This window comes from Pogona vitticeps, chromosome 2 (genome assembly GCF_051106095.1).
Source record: "Pogona vitticeps strain Pit_001003342236 chromosome 2, PviZW2.1, whole genome shotgun sequence".
Taxonomy (NCBI): domain Eukaryota; kingdom Metazoa; phylum Chordata; class Lepidosauria; order Squamata; family Agamidae; genus Pogona; species Pogona vitticeps.
The window spans coordinates 277,263,361-277,285,640 of NC_135784.1; the positions used below are offsets into that span (position 1 = coordinate 277,263,361).

At 38.6% G+C, this 22,280-nt stretch overlaps 1 protein-coding gene across 3 annotated transcripts in view; it reads right to left on the reverse strand.

The window, feature by feature from the left end:
- Positions 1-22,280, reverse strand: part of CERT1 (ceramide transporter 1) — a 90,623-nt gene that overhangs the window by 25,476 nt on the left and 42,867 nt on the right. The window contains exons 1-9 of one of the 3 annotated variants that reach the window (XM_020804040.3): positions 15,459-16,070; positions 12,486-12,593; positions 11,764-11,902; positions 10,433-10,516; positions 8,127-8,284; positions 5,771-5,863; positions 4,022-4,108; positions 3,382-3,474; positions 2,828-2,905 (exon numbers count right to left, since the gene is read on the reverse strand). In XM_020804040.3, the coding sequence (XP_020659699.1) occupies positions 2,828-2,905; positions 3,382-3,474; positions 4,022-4,108; positions 5,771-5,863; positions 8,127-8,284; positions 10,433-10,516; positions 11,764-11,902; positions 12,486-12,593; positions 15,459-15,497 (879 nt within the window). In that variant the 5' untranslated portion in view covers positions 15,498-16,070. Of the gene's footprint in view, positions 1-2,827; positions 2,906-3,381; positions 3,475-4,021; positions 4,109-5,770; positions 5,864-8,126; positions 8,285-10,432; positions 10,517-11,763; positions 11,903-12,485; positions 12,594-15,458; positions 16,071-22,280 lie in introns of those variants that run through there. The other 2 variants (XM_020804041.3, XM_072992662.2) reach the window with 2 other exon arrangements.

Below are 22,280 nucleotides of genomic sequence, written 5' to 3' on the forward strand. Positions count from 1 at the left end.
TAAAAAAAAAAAAAAAATAGCCCTGAAAGCAATGGTAATCCTTTCAGAACACCAATCTAGTCCTACTTCTGAATTTTGCTTTCTGCTAAGCAGTTCTCTAGAGATAGAAAATACATGGGTTTCCTGATTTAAGTCACGTATGACAGCAACAGACATGACAGAACCAAAAAAGGAGCTCTGCATCTTGAGACGGCCATCATTCTAGGAATGACAGCATTATGCACCAAACCAACTCCCCCTCACCCTTAGCACGTTTTACACGTTCCTTTCAAACTATAGTATGCTAGTGATTAAATACTACTTTCATTCCACATCATCCTAAAGGTAGTGAACTGTTGCGAGATAATTGTACAGTGGTGCCTCGCACAACGATGTTAATTGGTTCCAAAAAAATCATCGCTGTGTGAAACCATTGTTCTGCGAAACACCATTTCCCATAGGAATGCATTGAAAACCGGTTAATCCGTTCCAATTGGAACGGATTGCCGTCCTTAAGCGAAAATCGCCATAGGAAACATCGTTGAGTGAAACGCGGTTCCCCAATTGAAATGCATTGAAGCCTATTCAATGCATTTCAATGGTTTAGCGAAGTCAATTTTTGCAAATTTAAGTGTGTCATAAAAGGGTCAAAAACGGTTTTAAATGCTTGGAATAGCTTCTGCACCTTCTAAAACGGGTGCAAACTTAATTTGGCTTTGATATGACTTTTCGTTAATTTTTGCTAAATTTTTTTCTCCCCCACCAACTTTTGACAGCTGTCAAAATTTGACAGCTCCATTATTTCCTATGGGGGAGGAAAAAATTCACAAAAAATTAACGAAGACTCAGAACAAAGCCAAACTTAGCTTGCACACACGATTTAGAAGGTCCTCTAACGAACCCCAGCATTTAAAACAGTTGCTGACTTTTCGTTAATTCTTCGTGAATTTTTTTCTCCCCCATAGGAAACAATGGCACTGTCAAATTTTGACAGCGCCATTGTTTCCTATGGGGGAGAAAAAAATTCAGCAAAAATTAATGAAAAGTCAGCTCAAAGCCAAATTAAGTTTGCACCCATTTTAGAAGATGCTCTAACGAATCCAATCATTTAGAACCGTTTTTGACCATTTTAAGACACTTTTTAAAATGAAAAACCAAACATCGTTATGGGAAGCAGAGGACCTAAAAACGCATTCGCTATGTGAAGCATGGTCCCAAACTTCGCTAAGCGAAAATCGCCCATAGGAAACATCGTTAAATGGTGCATATTATTTTCTAAAAAACCCCATTGTTATGCGAATTCATCGCTAAATGAGGCAATCGTTAAGCGAGGCACCACTGTACAAACATAAAGTAGCTAGCTTCTGAGTTAGACGGCTGAAACTAAGTATCGACAAAGTCAGATACCTGAGATTTCAGTCAAAGACAACAAAACATTTTATCTTTCATTTATAACCACAAGTATTCATGTAAACAGGACCTGTCAAATGAAATATTTTTCACAGGACATCTTGCCACAAGTAGGTAGACAGTATACAAGTAAAATGGGTTTTGTTTTTCCCCTAATCTGAAAAATGAACTGCACAATCCTCATTTGCAAGGCCAAATAGCTAGGTACAACAAGAGAAATAACTGAAGATCTTTTAGACATGCACTCTGATGGTTATATACTGTAATTTACAAGATGTTTTAAGATGCCTACTCCTGTCTCAAAGCTTTATGCAGAATCTCTTTAAAATATTTTTGGAGACATTTTCAGAAAACTGTAGGATCAAACTATCAATAACTGATTTGGACATCAGACCTTTTGCAAGCATGTTTTTTTTCCTGCTACCGCATAAAAGATCTGCAAATCCTGTTGCTCAAAAGAGGAAAGAAAAAGAAAAGAAAAAATGATTCATGGGATACATGCAATCTGGAGCACCTTAAAGGAAATTTATCTTGAAGACCAAATCTGGACAAGACAGGCATAATCCCCTATATCCTTAAGATAAAAGCATCTTTCTTGATATCCTATTTCAAAGTCAACTGATCACTCACAGGATTGTCAGATACTAGTTGCCTCAGGATACTGAATATTTTCAAATAAGTAAGAACATGCTACAGTTTGATGTTTCAACTAAACTGCAACAAAACCATTGTAGCCTAGATTTAGCTTTAGAAATAAGGAATTTCTGAACAGTTATTTGACAGTGGTTCCCAACCTTTTTGGGGCCGCAAACTAGCTGGAGGAAACGAGCTCCATGCGTGGTGGGGATGGGGGCACCCCCACGCTTGCGCGGTGGGCATATCATGCTCGCACACATGTGTGTGAGTGTGACATACCCTCTGCAGGTGCGACACGCCCCTGCACAAGTATGACACACCTACTGTACCCAAGCCCACAGACCGGCACCAGGCTGGGGGTTGATGACCCCTGTTATAAGACATACACTGGAGTACAAAAGGTCCAGTTTCACTCAAAAATATGATTTCTTGCAAAATGGGGAAATACCTCTTGGATTTACATACAACAGCAGCTATTTTGAATTAAGCCAGCTTTTATGCATCTTTATGGTTTGGGGTAAATTATTCATACCCAGACTGCTCAATATTAAGAAAAGTTAAAATGTAATATTATATAATCTAGTATGGTTTTGTAGAACTGGATGCTGGCATAGAGTGGCAGGTGTACAAACAAACAACAAAAATAATTCAAAGCGGTAGAATGCACAATTCTTCACTATGGTTTCATTTGTATGTCATTTAAGACAAGTACAAATGGTTAATAAAACAAGAGGAACAGAGGTAGTATGATGAAAAACAGCACAAAGATATGGTAAAGCCACTCTGTGTAGCCATACAGTACCTGGGAGCTGAATCTGTGAACATCATCAGAGGCACTGACTAGATCAATGGAAGACATGGAGGAAGAGCGACTATAGGGCTAACAGAGACAGACAAAGAAAAAACCAAGTAATCAGAACAAAGGCACAATAGAGCATTCAGTACCAACTTCCAAGCACAAGATAATGAAGAAAAGGAAAAACAAAAGCACCATAAGCAGCGAGTCCAGCAGCAAATGCTGACTTCATGCACCTATTATGTATTATGCTCCCAGCACTATCTTGTGAAGAATTCACCTTCAGAAAACGCTAAATATTGTTGGCTGGATTTGATGTACAAGATGTGTTGAGTTCAAAACACAGTATCTCTGACCAAGGTTCTGTAGGAATCTGACAAATAAAACTTTTCTCTCCTAGGTTGTGAATTTTGTTTCATTTAGTTTCAAAGCACAAAAGCTGAATAGAAGAAATGCTTCCAGATGGCGCAACGCAAGCCAGCATCCTTCATGTGCTTACTAGAAACCTTCACAGAGTACATCAGAGCAGTTCAGGTATTGGGCAGACTACAACACCTTACCTTTTGGACAAATCTGTGGGTCCCCATACCAGAAAATGCATCCCCGGGTGGCATTGATGATGGCCAGTGTAACCTGACCTTTTCACTCTGAGTCTAGAAGGGAAAAAAAGTACATTTATTTGTTTGCAATTTTAAATGTTGCACACCTACATCATCAGAAAGTTGCTGAAGCAATGTCCTAGGGCAGACATGACATAGCATGAATGTTAAGAATGTATTCTTAAGTTAAGAATGCAAAGCCTTAGGCATAAAGGCTGTGCTGCAAAGAGACATCCATTATCTCCCGATTTAACACAATGTGGGGAGGATGAGATTAAAAATGCAGAAAAATTATAATGCAGGGAATTTATCAAACCAGCTTCATTTCACTGCACTCATTAAAATATTACAATTCTAAATACTCCATATTTATAGTAGCTTGCCAGACTACAGCAGATATTACTTTAAACAGTCACTCAAAATATACTTTGTATATAGGAAAGTGGGATGTTTTAACAGAAATGAAATCCCTGTATTCCCTGTATTAGCCTAAAGATAAGTGTACAAATAGTGTTCATTATGTGTTTTTCAAGAAGATTGAATAGATTTCCTTTATGACATACACATCCTGTACTTAAGTGTGCATATGAATAGGAATTACCTGTTCTTCTATTTTATCTTGCCGATCAAGGGCAGCTTCAACAGCATCAAAGAATTCTTCTTCATTAATTAGACTGTTTGGACCTTCCTGCAACAAAGTTTAGTGAAGGATTAATCAGTAACACATCTAAATGAGTTTACTATAATAAAGCTATTATGTTCCTAGTTTTCAAGGGCAACATGATTTAGTTATCTAAAACCACAGCTGTATTGTTGGTAAAAACCAGGTGTCTTACAAAATAAAATAAAATTATTCTATTTTTTCAGACTTGATCACAACATTATTTTTGGTGTTTATGTCTATAGTAAAGTGCAGATGGGACTCTACTATTCTGTTCCCAGATTAAGATACTTGCCCAAAATAGCTGGATTAACTTTAACATAGTTAAACACAGACTACTACTATGCTGAGAATACAGACAAAAATCTAAGTAGACCAGAATCTTCCACTACTCAGATTCAGTGGATGAACAAGTTCTAATATCAGAAGGGAGAAAGAAAAACGTCTCCCGGTCTACTTTTTCCACTCATGCATAATTTTACATACTATTATTTCCCTCTTTATTGTTCCCCGTTTTCTAAACTAAATAGACAGAAACATTGTGCTTTTTCTTTAGAAAGGAACTATGATAGCTCTGTGATCATGTGGATGCTCTTTTCTGTCCCCCTTCCAGGTACAAAGACTAAACCTATTATAATTTTTTCAAATTTACATAAAATACATTCTAGATAATTACAACAGAACCAATGATATACAGACATGTAAGTTCTCTTGCTACTCTCATAGGATTTAGTTTTAAAATCCTAGTTGTAGACTCTTAAATGCAAGCTAACCAATACCAACATGATATTAAGGAAGAGAAGAAAGATTAGAACCTAAGAAAAGTTACATCACAATGTCAAGATACTACAATCCTTCACTCAGTAACATGAGTATTGATCTATTTCTTATTTGATTATTTAAGATAAGGAAGGGGAATGTGTGTTGCTCTAGAATTTGCTGGAGCATAATTTCCATCAGGCTTCTCCAGCATAGCCAGTGGTGAGAGGAGTTTGGAACTGTAGTCTTTCAATATCTGGGAGGGACACTCATTTCCTACCCATGATTTAAAGGCTTTAGTCCTTTAGCTGCACAAAGATTTAAACAGCTCCTATTTCTAGTCTGAAATCTCATAAGCAATGAAAACATATTGCCATATACCTGCAGCATAACTAGTTCATCTACAAGATCAGAATGCTTCCAGTTGTGGCCCTTTTCCTTCAAAAGGTCCTTATTGTTCTTCTACAGTAATACACTGGGTTTAATGGAAAATTTTAGACTATTCAAATTCGTCCAAGTGGAATGTTCAGATATGTTGCCTTTCTCACATGTTTACAACCACGATCCATAATCAAGAACAAATACTTCAGCCTGTCACATTTAAAATCACTTAATATATGAAGCAAAATAAAGGGATGCTGGGAGAAAACTCCTCTTTTTATTATTTAATGGTGAAAAAATTAAGTGAACAGTTTTAGGCGAGACGTTTATTTAAATCATTGTTCTTTAAAAGTGTCGGGCTTTTCTGAATCCTCAAGACTGTACTGAAACTTTGCTCCCAGGTACTCATTATAAAGTAAACACTGATAGATCAATATTTAAATAGTGGGCTGTACTGCTGGTTATTTTGATATTTTTCTTGAAGCGATCACATTAGAGTACACAGTCCATGCTTAGCTAAGACTAGAGCCCTGGTCTAGCAGTTCATACCTCATAATCTGGCCCTCCAAAATGAGACTTTTTCTTAAGCTCTGTCATAGCATTTTTGTATGCTTCTTCTATTCTCCTTCTTTTTTCAACTTCCTGAAAGAATATATATAGAAAAAAAGAGAGATTATACCAATGAAATACTCTGACAAAAACTAAGTTTCTGACAGCACCTTTATAAGTTCTTGTTTCACCCCCTAAGATACTGAAAGACAGCAGACTCAGGTTAAAGTACCAAGGATGAGCAACTGTGTACCTCCAGTTGCTGTTGGAGCTGTCTTGATAGCTCAGTGGTTTAGGTATCTGGCTGAAGAGCCAGAGGTTGGGAGCTTGATTCCCCACTGGGCCTCCTGCAACTTCTGCCAACCTGTGTGGCCTTGGAAGAGGGCATTTGTTACAATAAGAATGTACAAACAGGACATATAAATATGTAGTGTAAAAGTTTGTTATGAACAGTTACCACAAGAGACCGAGAATGGAGTTATATACTGCAACTGTCTTCTTGTGAACCAATTTTCATACATTGGAACCTCGACTTATGAATGTCCCTACCTACGGAACATTCCAACTTACGAACCACTCTGTTCGCAAAATTTTGCTTCAACTTGCAAACAGAGCTTTGGCTTACGAACACAAAAAGGCAGGGGGAAAGGGCGGGAAATTTGAATTTACTGTACTAACCATTGGTGGCGAAGAGGCTGCTTCTTTGTAGTTCTTTCGCCCCAACAGCTAGGGAAAGGGATGTGGTGGGGGTAGCCCAGAGCCAGGAGGCTTGAGCCTCCTGGGTGCTCTGGCGGGGGCAGTGGGGACAGAGGTGACCCAGAGCCAGGAGGCTTGAGCCTCCTTGGTGCTCTGGTGGCAGTGGCGGGGGCGGCGGAGGCAGTGGTAGCCCAGTGCTGGGAGGCTTGAGCTGGCCAGATTTCTTCAGCTGCTCGCCTCCCAGCTCACCTCCTGCTCACTCCTCACCAGCCTCCGCCATTTGAATTTCCTGCCATTGGCCCATGGAGGGTGGCACGGAGCAAGTAGAAGGCAAGCTGGGAGGCAAGCAGCCAGAGAAACCTTGTCAGGCTCAAGCCTCTCGGCCATGGCAATAGCAACAGTGATGGAAGCCCGGGAGGCTGAGGAGGCTTCAGACCGGTAACGTGCTGCTTTTTAAAAAAGTTTTTTGTTTTGTTGTTGGTGTGGGGATTGAGGGTCAGTGTTGTTTTGTTTCTGGTAAATTTTTTCTTGCAGTCCCAGCGTGGGACTTGCTCTGTTTATTTTTATTTTTGGTATTTTTTTGAAATGCTGAAATGGATTAATCCCATTCCCATGCATTTCAAAGGGAAATGGTGCTTCAACTTATGAACATTTTGACTTACGAATGCCGTTACAATACGGATTAAGTTCGTAAGTCGAGGTATTGGTTCCATTAAAGATGAAGACAATATATTTTCCAGTAATATTCAAACTCTTGAGTAATATGTTAGAAAGTAACGTGGTAGCAAAAAATACTATAATGTTAAATATATTATAAAAATATATTTTTCATTATAGATATATGACCAAGTATCAAAAGGCCTAATATTCCCATAACAACCAGAACAGGAATTGTAATCACACAGGGTTATACATGATAAATCTGAATGTGAGAAAGTTTTCAAACGGCCATGCTGGTTAGTTCTCCAAAACCTTTTATGCATGTGCATGCATTAGACCAAAGATAAAGTATACATACATATATTTACAGGGAAACTATTCAAAGTCCTCCAGCACATATCAGAAACATGTGTACAGCCTTAAAACATTTATTAAAAATAGCTACACATGTTCTCTATAATATACCACTTAAAAGCACTAAGGAAAAAAGTGATGGTCTGCAATGATGGTGACAGCAGAAAACTAGCATAATTCAGGAAATTGCCCTGCACAGAACAGTACCTTTTAAAGCACTTTCAAGTCTAACCTGCAGTAAAATAGCCAAATGCTTACCTCCCTTGGTACAGTGTTAAAATCCACTTACATTCATAGTACTATCCAGAAACAAAATTTATCAGCATTTACACTTGAATTTGAACAGTGGGCCTAATATAAAACAGGAGAGTTTCTCTTGGTTTCCCACATGTTTTCTGAAGCATGTGTTTTAATTCTATTTAAAACTAATTTGAAACATGCCTCAAGCACACGGATTTCTGCATGAGGAATGACTGGATTTTCAAAACATAACATGTAGTATTTGCTATCAGTATGTGAAACACAGATGAAGTACTGGCTTTTTAAAAGGTTTCACCAAAGATATCCCTAAAGTATGTACCATCTGAAGTACGGCTGAAGCTAAGTAAATGCCAATTGTTACTTAACAGAAGTTAAGAGTTCTTACCTTATCCAATCTTTTCTGCCAGCTCTCTTCACGTTTCACCATTAGCTCAATGCAATGAGAAAGTGTAGCAAGGATTCCAGCTGTTGTTGCCTTGAAAGTTATAGCTTCTCCTTTAAAATCTATGCCATTTATTCCTTTGGGTGTTACATGTGGAAACACTAAACAAACAGATTAGAACTTTATCAGTACTAACCTCATTTATTCAAACAAATGTTACATCAAAAAGCACTCACTGTACTCGTAATGCCTAGTATGTGAACATTAAAATCGTCAGAATTCATGCATTTTCAGAGTGCATAGAGAGAGGTCAACATGAGATATATCCCTGTTCAACTACATCTTTAGAGTATTATCTCAGTTTCTCTTTGCTGTATAGCTCTGCATTTAAAAAATCATGTGGGTGGCAAGAATGACAATACTCTTATAACAATAGCAATTTGACAGCTGGAAATGGGACTCAATTGAAACACAACTACCTTAAAACCTAAGATATATTGCATTTAAAAACCAATAATTAAAATACATTTGAATCTAATTATGAAACATCAAAAATAGATCATGTTCATAATGATGTCCTATGAATTGGATATACATTTGAATATTCCTAAACAAATACATTTTCCCTAGCTACAGTGGATTGGAACACCCCATATTGCATCAACCATCTGTTGCTAAGATTCTTTTAAAAAGTCATCTATTTAAGAGTATATTGACAGAGTGCTTTAAAAATACATCAACATATATTAAGTATGGCAAAACATCACAATCATGTCAGCTGCTGACGTACTAAGAATGTGGTCAACCGATTTTGAGTTCTCAGTACAATCGGAATTATGTTTCAGGGGGGTAGAGGAACAGATTTCTCAACCTACCTAGTAGCTGTTTTAAAGCATTGGCACCTCCATAAAACTGTGGTGCAGATCACTGCATCTGAGAGAAATGAACACATTCACTCTCTCCTTTGTCCTGGGATAAATATAACATTATTGATATGTGCTTACTTGGAAAAAAATTTGATAGCTCTGGAAAATTTACCCCAAGCTTTCTATTTAATTTAAGTAATGTACATAAAATAGCAAACATTTCCATTATCTTGCTGATGGATTTGGAATAGTTATTATTGATCAACATGACTAGTTACATTTTCTGGTAAACAACATTATAGAAAACAGCACCCTTCAGAGAGCATTATTTCAAGTTCTTTTGGAATGCATGTTTTCAATGAGAAAACCCCTTCAAAAATTGAGCAGGAAGAGCGACTGTGATGGGGCCAGAATTAATGCAAGGATAGACAAATCAGGTAATTCTGGAAGTCAACTTCTGTATCTGGAAATTTCCAGAAATATAAAAAAAAAACCCAAAAAGAAATAATTAAAAAAAAGAAATTGGAAGTGGCTTGAAATTTAGAGAAGTTGCAGAAAGGAGTCCAGAGGACTCTGGAGGGCCAGAAACGGCAAAGCAGCTTTCAGAAGCCACGTATGCCTCCTATGCTGCACTTGCTCTACCCATGAATTAAAGCCTTTGTCACACACGTCCTCTCACCACAGTTTTGATTCATCTCAGGGGCCCTTTTGATACTGGCCATTACATTTACAGAAGCTCATCTTATGCAAAGGTGAACTATTTGATAAATTTACAGAAGCTCATCTTATGCAAAGGTGAACTATTTGACAAAGATAAAGCCTAGTTTGGATTAGACTCTCAAGATGAAGATCTGTGGTAACAAGGAGCTTGTATCTCAAACGTAATTGTCTACTTAGGAAATGTCTTCCAAACGGTGTCCAGCATAAGCAGCTGTCTTAATCTCTGAACAAAGTGTCATTTATTACAAGAAAAAAAGGATGAAAATTCAAGATGATAGCTCAAGATAGGAATATAATTCTACATAATTATATTTTATGAGGTGGCTTTCATTTAAACATTATTACACTGGAATTAGTCATTAAATTTTTCACATTTAACGGATAAGCTTAATGGATAAACATTCCATGTTACAAAGAAAACCTTGAAACCTTCGGTTTTACAGGAAGCAACCATACAAGATTTAACAATTCTGATGAAACTGGACAATCTTGTTCCTTAAGTTAAATATACAGATTTTTACTGGAGCACAAACAATTGTTGAAACTTTCCAATTTCATTTATAGGGGAATATACTTTAAAGGAAAATACTTTGTTCTTTGCTGTATGGTTGTGTGGCTACTGAAATATTAGTACCTCTGCTCCAAAGTAAGAATGATCCAGAAGCACCAACAATCAATTTAATTGCATTTTCTTGTTTCTCTGATACATTTAAGTGTACTCACATTTTTCTTTACTACCATTACTATTATGTAGAAAATCTCCATCAGAACGTGTTGTAGGAAAATCATCTTCATCATCTTCTACCACTGAACAAAGAGACAAACCAATTAGCGTTGTGCTTAGAAGAGAATCCCAACAGCAGCAGGCTACAAATTATTTATTAGCATCTTGTTGGACTTTTTTCCGAAGTAGGTATCTTACATGATTACAGTGTCTTTATATAAAAACATATAGTCACATAGTTACAGGTTGTTGTTTGTTATTATTTGACATATGCTGCATGTACATGTGACAAGAAGACTGGGAGAACCTGACGTGCTGGAAGTGGTGGTGGTAATACCTTTGTGCTAATTGGGAGCTACTTTGAGACACCAGTTCAGCAAAGCGATTCACATAGTCTTTGATCATATGGTCCAGAAATATGCTCATCTTATTCCATGACCTCTCCCACTAAGTAATTCTGTGTCTTTGGATTCTTGATGAAAATAAATGAACTCTTTGCTGGATATAACTGATAAATTAAATAAGCTTTACTGCAAAATAGAAAGGCTCCATGCTCAGAACAACAGGGCAATTACAATGAATTTGGTGAGATAACACATAAAAAGGATGCATTCCAATTTAGACATTAAGCACTAATATAAAGCTGCATTTTACCTACACTTAATTGGAATTAAGCCCTCCTGACAAGGGTCTTTACTTCAGAGTGGTAATGCATAGGATACAAATGAACATGGTTAGAGAGTTTCAGTTTTATGGCCACATTAGCACTTTGCTGCTGGGTTACTAACTGATGTATCCCATTCACAGTAAAGTTTACATAATCAGAGTTGGATTAATGTGGGCAGGTTTTATATCCTAAGGTAATGGTCCCCACCTTGAGCCACCAGATGTTCTTAGACTCCAACTCCAAGAAGTCTTCACCACCACCTCTGCTGGCCAGGATTTCTGAGAGTTGAAGTCCAAAAACATCTGGCACTAATCTAGCACTAGTTCCACATTAGCTATGTGAACACAATGGGGATACACCCACAAACTAAAGTATAGAAATCTATGCATGCACTGCGAACTGCCTTTGAATAGTTTTAATTAGCTCATTGAACACATTAATGAATGCCAAGTGTAAACCAAGGAGCATCTTGGGATTTGACAGTGCAAGAGAGGAAGAAAATATAGGAGCAAAAGAGTAGAATGTGCAGTATCTTCTCATGAAAGAAATTGGATGTCATAGCATGACAGCTAAAAAGACTACCAATTTGTGACAGACGTCAATTTCCAACTAGACCTGATGATTTGATACCTTTTGTTTCAGTAACCCATTTCAGGTGAATACCTTTATCTCTCTGAAATTCATCCTTGGAGACAGCATCAGCACAGGCATCAAAATATTTCTGTAAAGTATCGACCTGCCTACACAATATATCCCTGAAAGTTTCCATTTCTGCAAGCTTCTCACGCAAACTGTGACCCTTCTGAAAAACAAAAATTCAAAATATTCAGTTGTTAATATTAGTAATGTAAATGCAGGTTTGTACTTCTTCACTGGACATATGTAATTTTAGGTACAGTACACCAATTCCTTAAGGAATTATTATGGAACAGGTAAAACCTGATTTATCATTATGCACGTAATATTAGATCTGACTATTATCCTCAGTACATGTTAAAAAAATAATTAAGCTGTTGGAATCTTCACAAACTTTGATTAATGAGAATTAAGCTGTTTAAGTTCTAATATACAGGTTCTGAATCTTAGACAAAGGATTACAAGTTATATATAACTTGGCAAAACATCCAATGCATATATTCTAATCATTAGAAATAAAGCAACTGCTGGGGAACTGGGGAAAATGACTTGGGATGAAGCATACCATACACATGGTCTTGGCCCCATGAATTATTTTAATTTCTCGTGGTGGTGCTGGTTAAAATGCATCTCTTTTAGTGAACACCGAATATGTCCTACATATGTTTTGTATCAATATCAAAATATTGTCAATTATTTCCTTATGCAAGTATTTTTAAAATAATGGCTTTACATTGCTCATCACTAACCTTGAATGAGGAGGTTGATGTTGCAGAATACCCACTTGCTCCAGATACAAGGGAGACCATAGAGCCATGGCGTCGCAAGCTTGATTCTGATCCATAGCCAGATTCAGTCTGAAGGATTAATGCATCCATTAATTACAAAATAATAGCAAACAAATGAATTTTAAAAGATTTCTCAAAATGGATAAGACAGTGGCTTAGAGGAAAGCATCTCTACCAATGCATGCAACTTCAATGAATCAGGTATCAAGTGGCTGAAAAAAAATATCTATTTGGAAGAAAGTAAAATCTTTCTAAGTGTTAAAATCCGATCATCCAACTTTGTATTTGACTTACTGAATTAAAAACTAAACTGCTGCTTAAGTTGACCATTGCTGATGGGAGGCAGAAGGCCACACAGTCCCCATCCCTTGTTTAGAAGCATTTTCTGTCTCCTTCTCAATGAACCAACCAGTTTCTTAGACCATCAGGACTTCAACCAAGCAAATGGTGGCAGCAAATCCAATAATTCAAGAACATCCACTTGAAGTGATGTACCATATATGTATGACAATGTTTCACCAGACAAGCAGAATGAAAATCCATTATCTAAAAAAAAAGAGTGGGCAATACCTTTATGATAACACTAGAATCTCACAAACAGGAAAGCTTTTGTGTTCTGCAAGACTCTTCATCACACTAGGAGCAGCGGAATGAAGAAGAATTAGAAAAGCTCCCAAAATCATGGCCAGATGTTGAGGCCATGCCCTCTTGTTTCAAACAAAGCAACCTGCCCTCAACAGAAAAATTACTTTTGGGACTTTTCTATTTCTTTTGTATCCCCTCTACTCTATAATGACCAGTCTGATGAAGAGTTCTGTTGATGTGACATTGCCTATTCATGAGATTTTTTTAAACTCATAAACACACCCTTGTTTTAGGATTATGTACATTTTTTTCTTTTTTAATAAGAAAGTCTTATTAAATGAAAGTCTACAATATATCTAATAAAATTTGACAGAGTAATTACAATCAGTAATTTTTGCATGCCATTTATCAAGTCAAATGCTTTACTGCTAAAGATAAGATCTATAGAAATACCATCAGGTTTATTTGTTTTGTAGTTTTTGAGATGCTGATGTAACTTATCAGCTCTTTCTAATAGAAGGAATTAAAGATAAGACGTTCACATTTAGTATCAGGAAGACTGATCATAAGGAAAATTTCTTGAATATATTTGTCATACTAGTATTTGGACCAGCTTACTCAATTTGTTAAACAAATGTTTAAAATCCAACTTTATATATTTGATCAAAATAAACCACACACCCATAAAACTTAATAAAAATAATGTTCCACAGAACTCACAAGAAAGATGTTACAACAACAGCACCATTTGGGACAGTATGAAATGAATAGCTATACAATATTAGTCCTTGTCCTGAAAATTTAATATACCTTATTAAGCAGCTAAGTAGTACTGGAGAAAGTGTGTTATCAGGTAACATGTAATTAAGGTAACATGTAGTAACATTTTCAAAAGGATCTGAGGGGAAATGTTAGTTCAAAGACTGCTACACATTCAAAATGGTTCCATGTTAAAAATTAATGAAGCTCCGATATACTGGAAAAGGGAGGGCAAGGAAAAGAATTCAGATGGAGTTGCAACCTGAACATATAAGAGAATAAAAATGATACTTTACAAGCAGCTCCAAGTTGAATAGAAGAGCAAAATAAAGTTGTCTCCCTCAGAAATACTAAAGTAGGCATTGATGGCCAAGGATCAGTATACAGTATGCAACAGAAACAGAAATTCAGCAAGGATAAGTATATTTTGCATACTCCATTAGAAAAACATATAATTAGGAGTTTTGCTCTCTAACTTCTGATTGTCCAGAATTTAACTAGTCACTGTCATTGGTTTGTAAGAAATCAGAGAATATATATACTGTACAAATGATCCTCTTCCATTCCCGAAAGCTGTTAAAATTGAATTAGGAAAATACTGTCCATATTTAAAGAGCTAAATCACTTCCTCTATATGATGGCAGGCATACCATAAATGACACTGAGGTATCAGTACTTTCTAAAAACAAAGCAGCCTTGTTAGAAAAATTATAGCCAAAATGTATACATAGGCATTCTGTGCTGGAGCTATTATCCAATCCAATTTAAAAGTAAATTCAGTTTCTTTGACAAAACAAGACAGGACACAGGTCCCTTAGATTTTTGCCTTTGCTATATAATTCTGCCTCAAATAACCACTGCCACATACTCAGTTCAGTTCAGTCAGTGGGAATATCAGATAAACCTCTACATCAGTACATTCAATCAACAGTCTGTTGCATCTGTGTTGAATAGCACACTTACACAGATTTTCCGGGCTGGTATATTTAAAAAAAACTATTCAATTCTACTGAAGAGTTGAGAGCATATTGCACAAATGTATCTACAACCACAGCTACAAAGCACCGCAGACTAGCTTGTACTGTGTCAGTATCTATAATTAGAGACAATTACAAAGGTAGAATTATATTTTATTTACTAAGGGACGGAAAGAAAGCTAAAGGCATGATCTTGTATGTTACGTTCAGAAAGAAGAAATGCAAAAAATACTAATAGCATGGGGAGAGGCAGATAGAAGTTAGTGTTATTTGAAAGAAGCATGCAGAGTAGAAGAATGAAAGCAAGCATAGTGCAAAGCCCCACCATTCTATTACTGCAACATCTAAGCCAGAGCAGATCAGTGCCGCACTTTTTATGTCTTGCAGAGCAGATCATTAGTAATTCACAGCAGAAACAGTCCGTTATAATGCAGATGAAAAATGCTGATAAAAAGCGTCTTCCACTCGAAGTATGAAATATCTAGGTTGCTAAAATAGAAACACCCAAAGTCTACTTAACAGAACAGCTGAAAGCTACCATCTTGCAAATAAAGGAATTGCTTGCTGTACGTCTAAAGATCAGTACATAATATCAAATACGAACACCAATTACCATGTTGCACACCCAGAAGCCATTTCCCCAGATATCCATGCATGAGGTGTAGCTTCAAAGCTACACTAAAAGCTGACAAAGTAAGCACACTGCAATATCTTCATCAATTTGCATCTCTGAATAGACTCCATTATTTGTTTCAGAAAGCTCTTTCATAGGTTGATGGTCAAGAGGAGAAAAATGTCACATGATTCTATGCTTTGTGTGATATTTTGTTGATGGAGGCGATGGTGTCAGCAGCATGAGAGCATCCAGAAACACAATAGCTAAGTGTACTCCATCTCAAATCAGATCTTCACAGCTGACTCATTCGCCTGATCGGGATTTCCTTAAGTGGGTCAGTAATGCTTATGAAAAAAAAGGCACTGGCTCATGGAAAGCATCACTTTAGTTCTGAACATACATTCTCGTATTTTGATACATTAATTTTAACCCCTTGTGATAGACATTTTTAATGAAACACACATTTTTTTTGGTCCTGTCCTACATTTGTATTGCGTAACAGCCACAAGCACATAGTAGAGAACTTGCTTATAAATTATTATCAAGTAACAGCTAGGCAGAGGAAGGTAGAAGGATAAACATACCATCATCGAACTGCAGAGCTGGAAGGGGCCCTAGAGACTACTGAGTCCCTGTCAATCTCTGGCTATAGAGTACCAATTCTATGCCAGAGTGTTTACATGCAAAATATTACTTTGAGTCATGCTTCACTAACAGAGAGTGTAAAGGAGATAAAAAGCTAACCAATGTCACGTTGAAAAAAATATACTGAAGAGGTAGATGGATAGGTAAAAACAAAGAAAGTACAGAAATATAAAAATGAGAAAATTATTATGGAATAAGAATTACCACAGAAAAGATGTCTCAGAAATCTACACACATGCACATAATATTAAAACTACTGCTATGTAATGGTGGGACAACTCAAACAATGTAATCAAAATATGATGTTATGTGTGTTTAGTCGTTTAGTCGTGTCCGACTCTTCGTGACCCCATGGACCAGAGCACGCCAGGCCCTCCTGTCTTCTACTGCCTCCCGGAGTTGTGTCAGGTTCATGTTGGTTGCTTCGCAGACACTGTCCAGCCATCTCATCCTCGGTCGTCCCCTTCTCCTCTTGCCATCACACCTTCCTAACATCAAGGTTTTTTCCAAGGACTCTTTTCTTCTCATGAGATGGCCAAAGTACTGGAGCCTCAGCTTCAGGATCTGTCCTTCAAGTGAGCATTCAGGGTTGATTTCCTTTAGAACTGATAGGTTTGTTCTCCTTGCAGTCCAGGGGATTCTCAAGAGCCTCCTCCAGCACCACAATTCAAAGGCATCAATTCTTCGGCGGTCTGCTTTCTTTATGGTCCAGCTCTCACTTCCATACATCATGACAGGAAAAACCATAGCTTTGACTATTCGGACTTTTGTTGGCAAGGTGATGTCTCTGCTTTTCAAGATGCTGTCCAGATTTGTCATCGCTTTCCTCCCAAGAAGAAGCCGCCTTTTAATTTCAGGGCTGCTGTCTCCATCTGCAGTGATCATGGAGCCCAGGAAGATAAAATTTGACACTGCCTCCATATCTTCCCCTTCTATTTCCCAGGAGGTGATGGGACCAGTGGCCATGATCTTAGTTTTTTTGATGTTGAGTTTCAGACCGTTTTTTGCACTCTCCTCTTTCACTCTCATTACAAGGTTCTTTAATTCCTCCTCATCATTGTGAGATGTGGAGGAGATATGATGTTATACACTTTCTGAAAAACAGCAGGTACAGTTCCTATTTATAACTGAGGAGATGAAAATTCAAGAATCAAGAAAAAATTATATTGAGAAACAGCAACTCTAAATCTAATGCAGCACCAGAACAGGTAGTAGATGGACCAAGCACTACCTAGCAAAGAGGAACAAAGACCTGGAGACAGCTATGATAGTCCTTAGTACTTGTTAAGGCAAGTAAATGGTACTGCAGTCGGTACTTAGAATGACTATAAAGATGAATAGAAAAGTTGTAAAAGATGTAGGAATCTACTTATACTGAATCAGGCCGCTTGTCCATCTGCTAAGTGTTGCTTATATCAGCCTTCCCCAATTTGGATCCCTTGAGACATTCTGGTTTCTAATTCCTACTATCCCAGACTACTGGTCCTACTGGATAGAGATGATGACAGCTACCAGCCAAAACTTCTGGAAGGAATCAGGTTGGAAAAGGTTTGCTGACTAATCACGTTGACTTTTCCAGGGTTTCAGGTTCCACTCGTACTACACTGACAAAATCAAACACTAGAGGAATGTATTACTGAAAAACAAGTACTCAGAGATTGAGGCTTAAGTCTTCTGAATTTAGGAAGCCTCCAAAGTCACCTAATGGTAAGTCAGAACATTGGTCTGTCTAGATCTTTCAGTTCTGACTCTCATTGATTCTCCACAGTTTCAGGCAGGATTCTTTCTTAGTCCTATATAGAGATCCTTGGTATCCCCTGCTAGTTTTCCATGAAAGTACTAACCAGACCCAATCCTATTTAGCATCTAAAAGCAGGCAACATTGGGAGTGTTCAAGATTGTATAAGAGTTAACTAGGGTTAAAATATGAAGTCTGTAATTTATGAACATCTTATTGACTGGACAAATTGACTACCACACTTCAGAATATTTTACTTCTGGTGCAGCTGCTAGATATTAAATTAAGAGTGTTGGGTGAAGAAAAAAGTTGGGAGCTGGAATGCCTGGACTGCCTACGTTTATGGCTCTTTCTCCTGTAGGTATATTAAAGCTGATGCTTTGCCAGAGGCAGCTCCTCTGCACCATGAAAAATGCACACTGAGCCTCGCACTTGGGAGTTACAGGAGGAATCACACGTCAAGAGGTGTGGGTGCTGTGTCTCCAGCAGAACTTCCTTGCTACAACTTCTTTTTTGTATCCCTTCCTCCCCTAAATAATCCCCTCTTCTCTTATTTTTATTCTGATATTGTTGTCAGTCACTGCAAACTATTTTATGCAGCAGAAGAGAAATTCTTAACTTGGGTCTTTGTTTGCTTGTGGAGAGATGTGTTTTTATGGGAGGAAGAATACCAGAAGGAGTCAGGGAGCACCCATCAAAATTGTTTAGGACAGGGGGAGATATGTAGGGGACAGCAGCTGTAGTATTATGTATGACGGAAGGGGACATCATGCTGAGGTAGCTTTGTCAGCAGTGGCTCAGGATTTCATATACTCCATGATGGCACAAATGTTTTCTCCCCATCCATGCTGCAGGGCATAGTTTAGACCATTTTTCCTGTACTGGGGTAGATGCTGGTGATCTCAGTGTGGAGAAACTCTGCAATCCAGTTGTCATGGGCAGATCATTATATGGTGGGATACAGACTAACCAAATGGTATACCAGGAGGCTGATGGATCCAAATAGTTTCCTAAAAGCTCTTGGGGAGTTAACTGTCACCTTGGCAAGCAATTCTGTTAAAACCCTGGTTGGCCTCTGGAATGGGGAAATGGCCAGGCCTGTTAACATAATTGTTGCTAAAGTCTCCTCCTATGAAACAGAAACTGCCCCAGTGGTCTACCAGGGCAGATGGTGATGAAACAAGTGGGACAGAAACTAGAACAACAATGGTGGAAAACTCAGAGCGAATCCTACTGAACATAGGGTAAGGCCCATTGGAAGGTCTGTGGCAGCTGTGGTGGTGAAGAAGTCATTATTCTCTGTTACCACTGCATCTCCAACAGAGTTGTCCGGCAGGGCTCTTTTGAGTGGTAAAGGACCTATTAAATGTTGGCCTGCAGGAAGAAAATGCAGAACACACTAACATTCACTTTGAAGGATTGGTACAATGCTGCAGGCAAAATCAGTCAAACCCACTCTAACTTGGATGCTGTAGCTGATACAGGTCATGTGAATGTAACTATGACCCTTGCTTGTCTAATGTCAAACATTGTCTAATGTTTCAGCCTGATGATGTGAACAGGACCCTTGGAGAGGTAAAGGCTACTACATGTCTGTTGGATCATTGCCCTTCCTGGCTTATAAAAAATGCCACAGAGGACTGTTTGAGTGGTTAGGGGGAGGGGGAGTGCCTCCTTCAGCAGGATAGTATCCCACTATGCTTAAAGGAGAAAGTAGTAAGATACTGCAATCCCAGGCTATAAACTATATAGGAGAGATAGGGAGGGACATGCTGGAGGTGGGGTGGCCATCTATGTCAAAGAAGGGGTAGAATTCAGCAGAATGGAGGTGGATGGCAGGTCTGACTCCATCATAGAATCACTGTGGGTTAAACTACCAGGCCCAAGGAGCGGTGTGATAGTGGGGAGTGTGTGTGTGTGCGTTATTGTCCTCCAGATCAAAAACTTGGAGGAGGACCTTGAAATGAGGAGACAAATCAGAGAAGCATCCAAGAGGGACAGAATTGTAATCATGAGGGACTTCAATTATCCTCACATCAACTGTGTCAATGTGTGTTCGGGTCAAGAAAGAGACTGGGTTTCTTGACATGCTAAATGGCTGTGCCTTGGAGCAACTTGTCATGTATCCCACCAGGGGACAGGGGACTCTGGATTTAATATTGTGTGGTACTCAGGACATGGTTAGGGACATGAATGTCACTGAGCCACTAGGGAATAGTGACCATACTGCCATCTAGTTCACCATGCATATTGTGGGGAGAGTGTCAAGCAAATCTCACAAAAAAAATACTTGATTTCCAAAAGGTGGACTTCTCCCAGATGAGGAAACTAGTTAGAAAGAAGTAGAAAGGGAAGGTAAAAAGAATCAAATCTCTCCAGAGTGCATGGAGCCTGTTTTAAAACAACAGTGGTAGAGGCCCAGTGGAACTGTATACTGTAAAGAAAGAAGGGCTCAACTAAGTCCAAGAAGGTGCCAGCATGGTTAACGCGTGGAGTTAGAGAGGCTTTAAAGGGCAAGGAAGGGTCCCTCCATTAATGGAAATCCTTCCCAAATGAGGAAAATAAAAAGGAACATAAACTCTGGCAAAAGAAATGTAAGATGTTACAGAAGGCAAAGAAATACTTTGAGGAAGGTATGGGCAGCAATATAAAGGGGAATAATAGAAGCTTCTTTAAATACATTAGAAGCAGGAAACCTGCCAAAGAAGTAGCTGGGCCTCTGGATGGTGAGGGAGGGAAAGGGGAGGCAAAGGGAGACTTGAGATTGAAGAAAAATTAAATGAGTTCTTCACATTTGTCTTCACAACAGAAGACCTTGGGCAGATTCCGCTGCCCGAATGGCCCCTCCTGACTAATGAATTAAATCAGATGCAGGTTAAAAGAGAGGATGTTTTAGACCTAATTGATAAATTGAAGATCAGTAAGTCACCGGGCCCAGATAGCATCCACCCAAGGGTTTTTAAGGAACTGAGGAACGAAGTTGCTGGTCAGTTAACTAAAATATACAACTATATACAAATATTGTATACCGTCCTCTGGCCACAGGACTGGAAGATAACACGTCACACCAACCTTTAAAAAGGGAAAGAGGGAGGACCCAGGAAACTACAGGCCAGTTAGCCTAACATCTGTTCCAGGGAAGAAGGTGGAAAGCCTCATCCAAGATAAAATCTTAAAACACATAGAAGAACAAGCTTTGCAGAGGGGGGAAAAAGCATGGCTTCTGTAAGAGTAAGTCTTGTCTCACAAACCTTTCAGAATTCTTTGAAAAGGTCAATAGGCATGTGGATACGGGTGAACCAGTGGATATTGTCTATCTGAATTTTCAGAAGGCATTTCACAAGGTCCCTCACCAAAGGCTGTTGAGAAAACTCCACAGTCAGGGAATAAAAGGGCAGGTCCTCTTATGGACTGAGAATTGGTTGAGAACCAGGAAACAGAGAGTAGTTGTCAATGGGCAATTGTCACAATAAAGAGAGGTGAAAATGGTGTGTTTGGACCTCTTTAGTCCTGAGAAAAGGTGCCTGAGGGGGGATTTGACTGAGATGTATAAAATTATGCAGGGGGTGGATAAGTGGATAGAGGGAAGCTCTTTTCCTTATGCAATACCCAAACCAGGAGACAGCTACTCCAATTGAGTGTTGGGAGAGTGAGAACAGACCAAAGAAAATATTTCTTTACCAACGGGGTTGTTAATTTGTGGAATTCCTTGCCACAGCATGTGGTGATAGCATCTGGCCTACATGCCTTTAAAAGGGGATTGGACAGATTCCTGGAGGAAAAGTCCATTGCAGGTTACAAGCCATGATGGGGATGTAAAATCTCTAGGCTTAAGGGAAAGTACCTCAAAATGCCAGATGCATGGGAGTGGTATCAGGAGACAGGCGTCTAGTTGCTTCGTGTGCTCCCAGAGAAATCTGGTGGAGCCACTGTGAGATACAGGAAGACTAGATGGGCCCTTGGCCTGACCCAGCAGGGCTCTTCTTATGTCCTTGTGTTCAATATGCACAAAATTATGTCTCTCCTTTCCATCTGAGTTTAAGGAAGCTATTTCATTTCTAGACTTGTGTCTGGTATCAGTTAACAGGCTAGATAAGGATGAATAAACGTAAACTTAATCCAGACGAGACAGAGGTGCTTCTGATCAGTCAAAAGGCAGATCAAGGCTGTCCTGGATGGGGTTACGCTTCTCCTTGTAGACATAGGCGGGCAGCCTGGTTGTGCCATTTCTCAGCTTTTGGTAGTGGCCAGGACTGCCTTTGCACAGTTAAAACTAGTTCATCAGCTGACCCCATCCCAGGATATGTCTGATCTGGCCAATGACACATGCCATTAGTAACAACCCAGCTGGATTACTGTAACATGATCATTATTGGTCCTCCTTTGGAAAGTGTATGGAAACTTCAGCAGGTCCAGAAAGCTTCAGCCAGATTTTT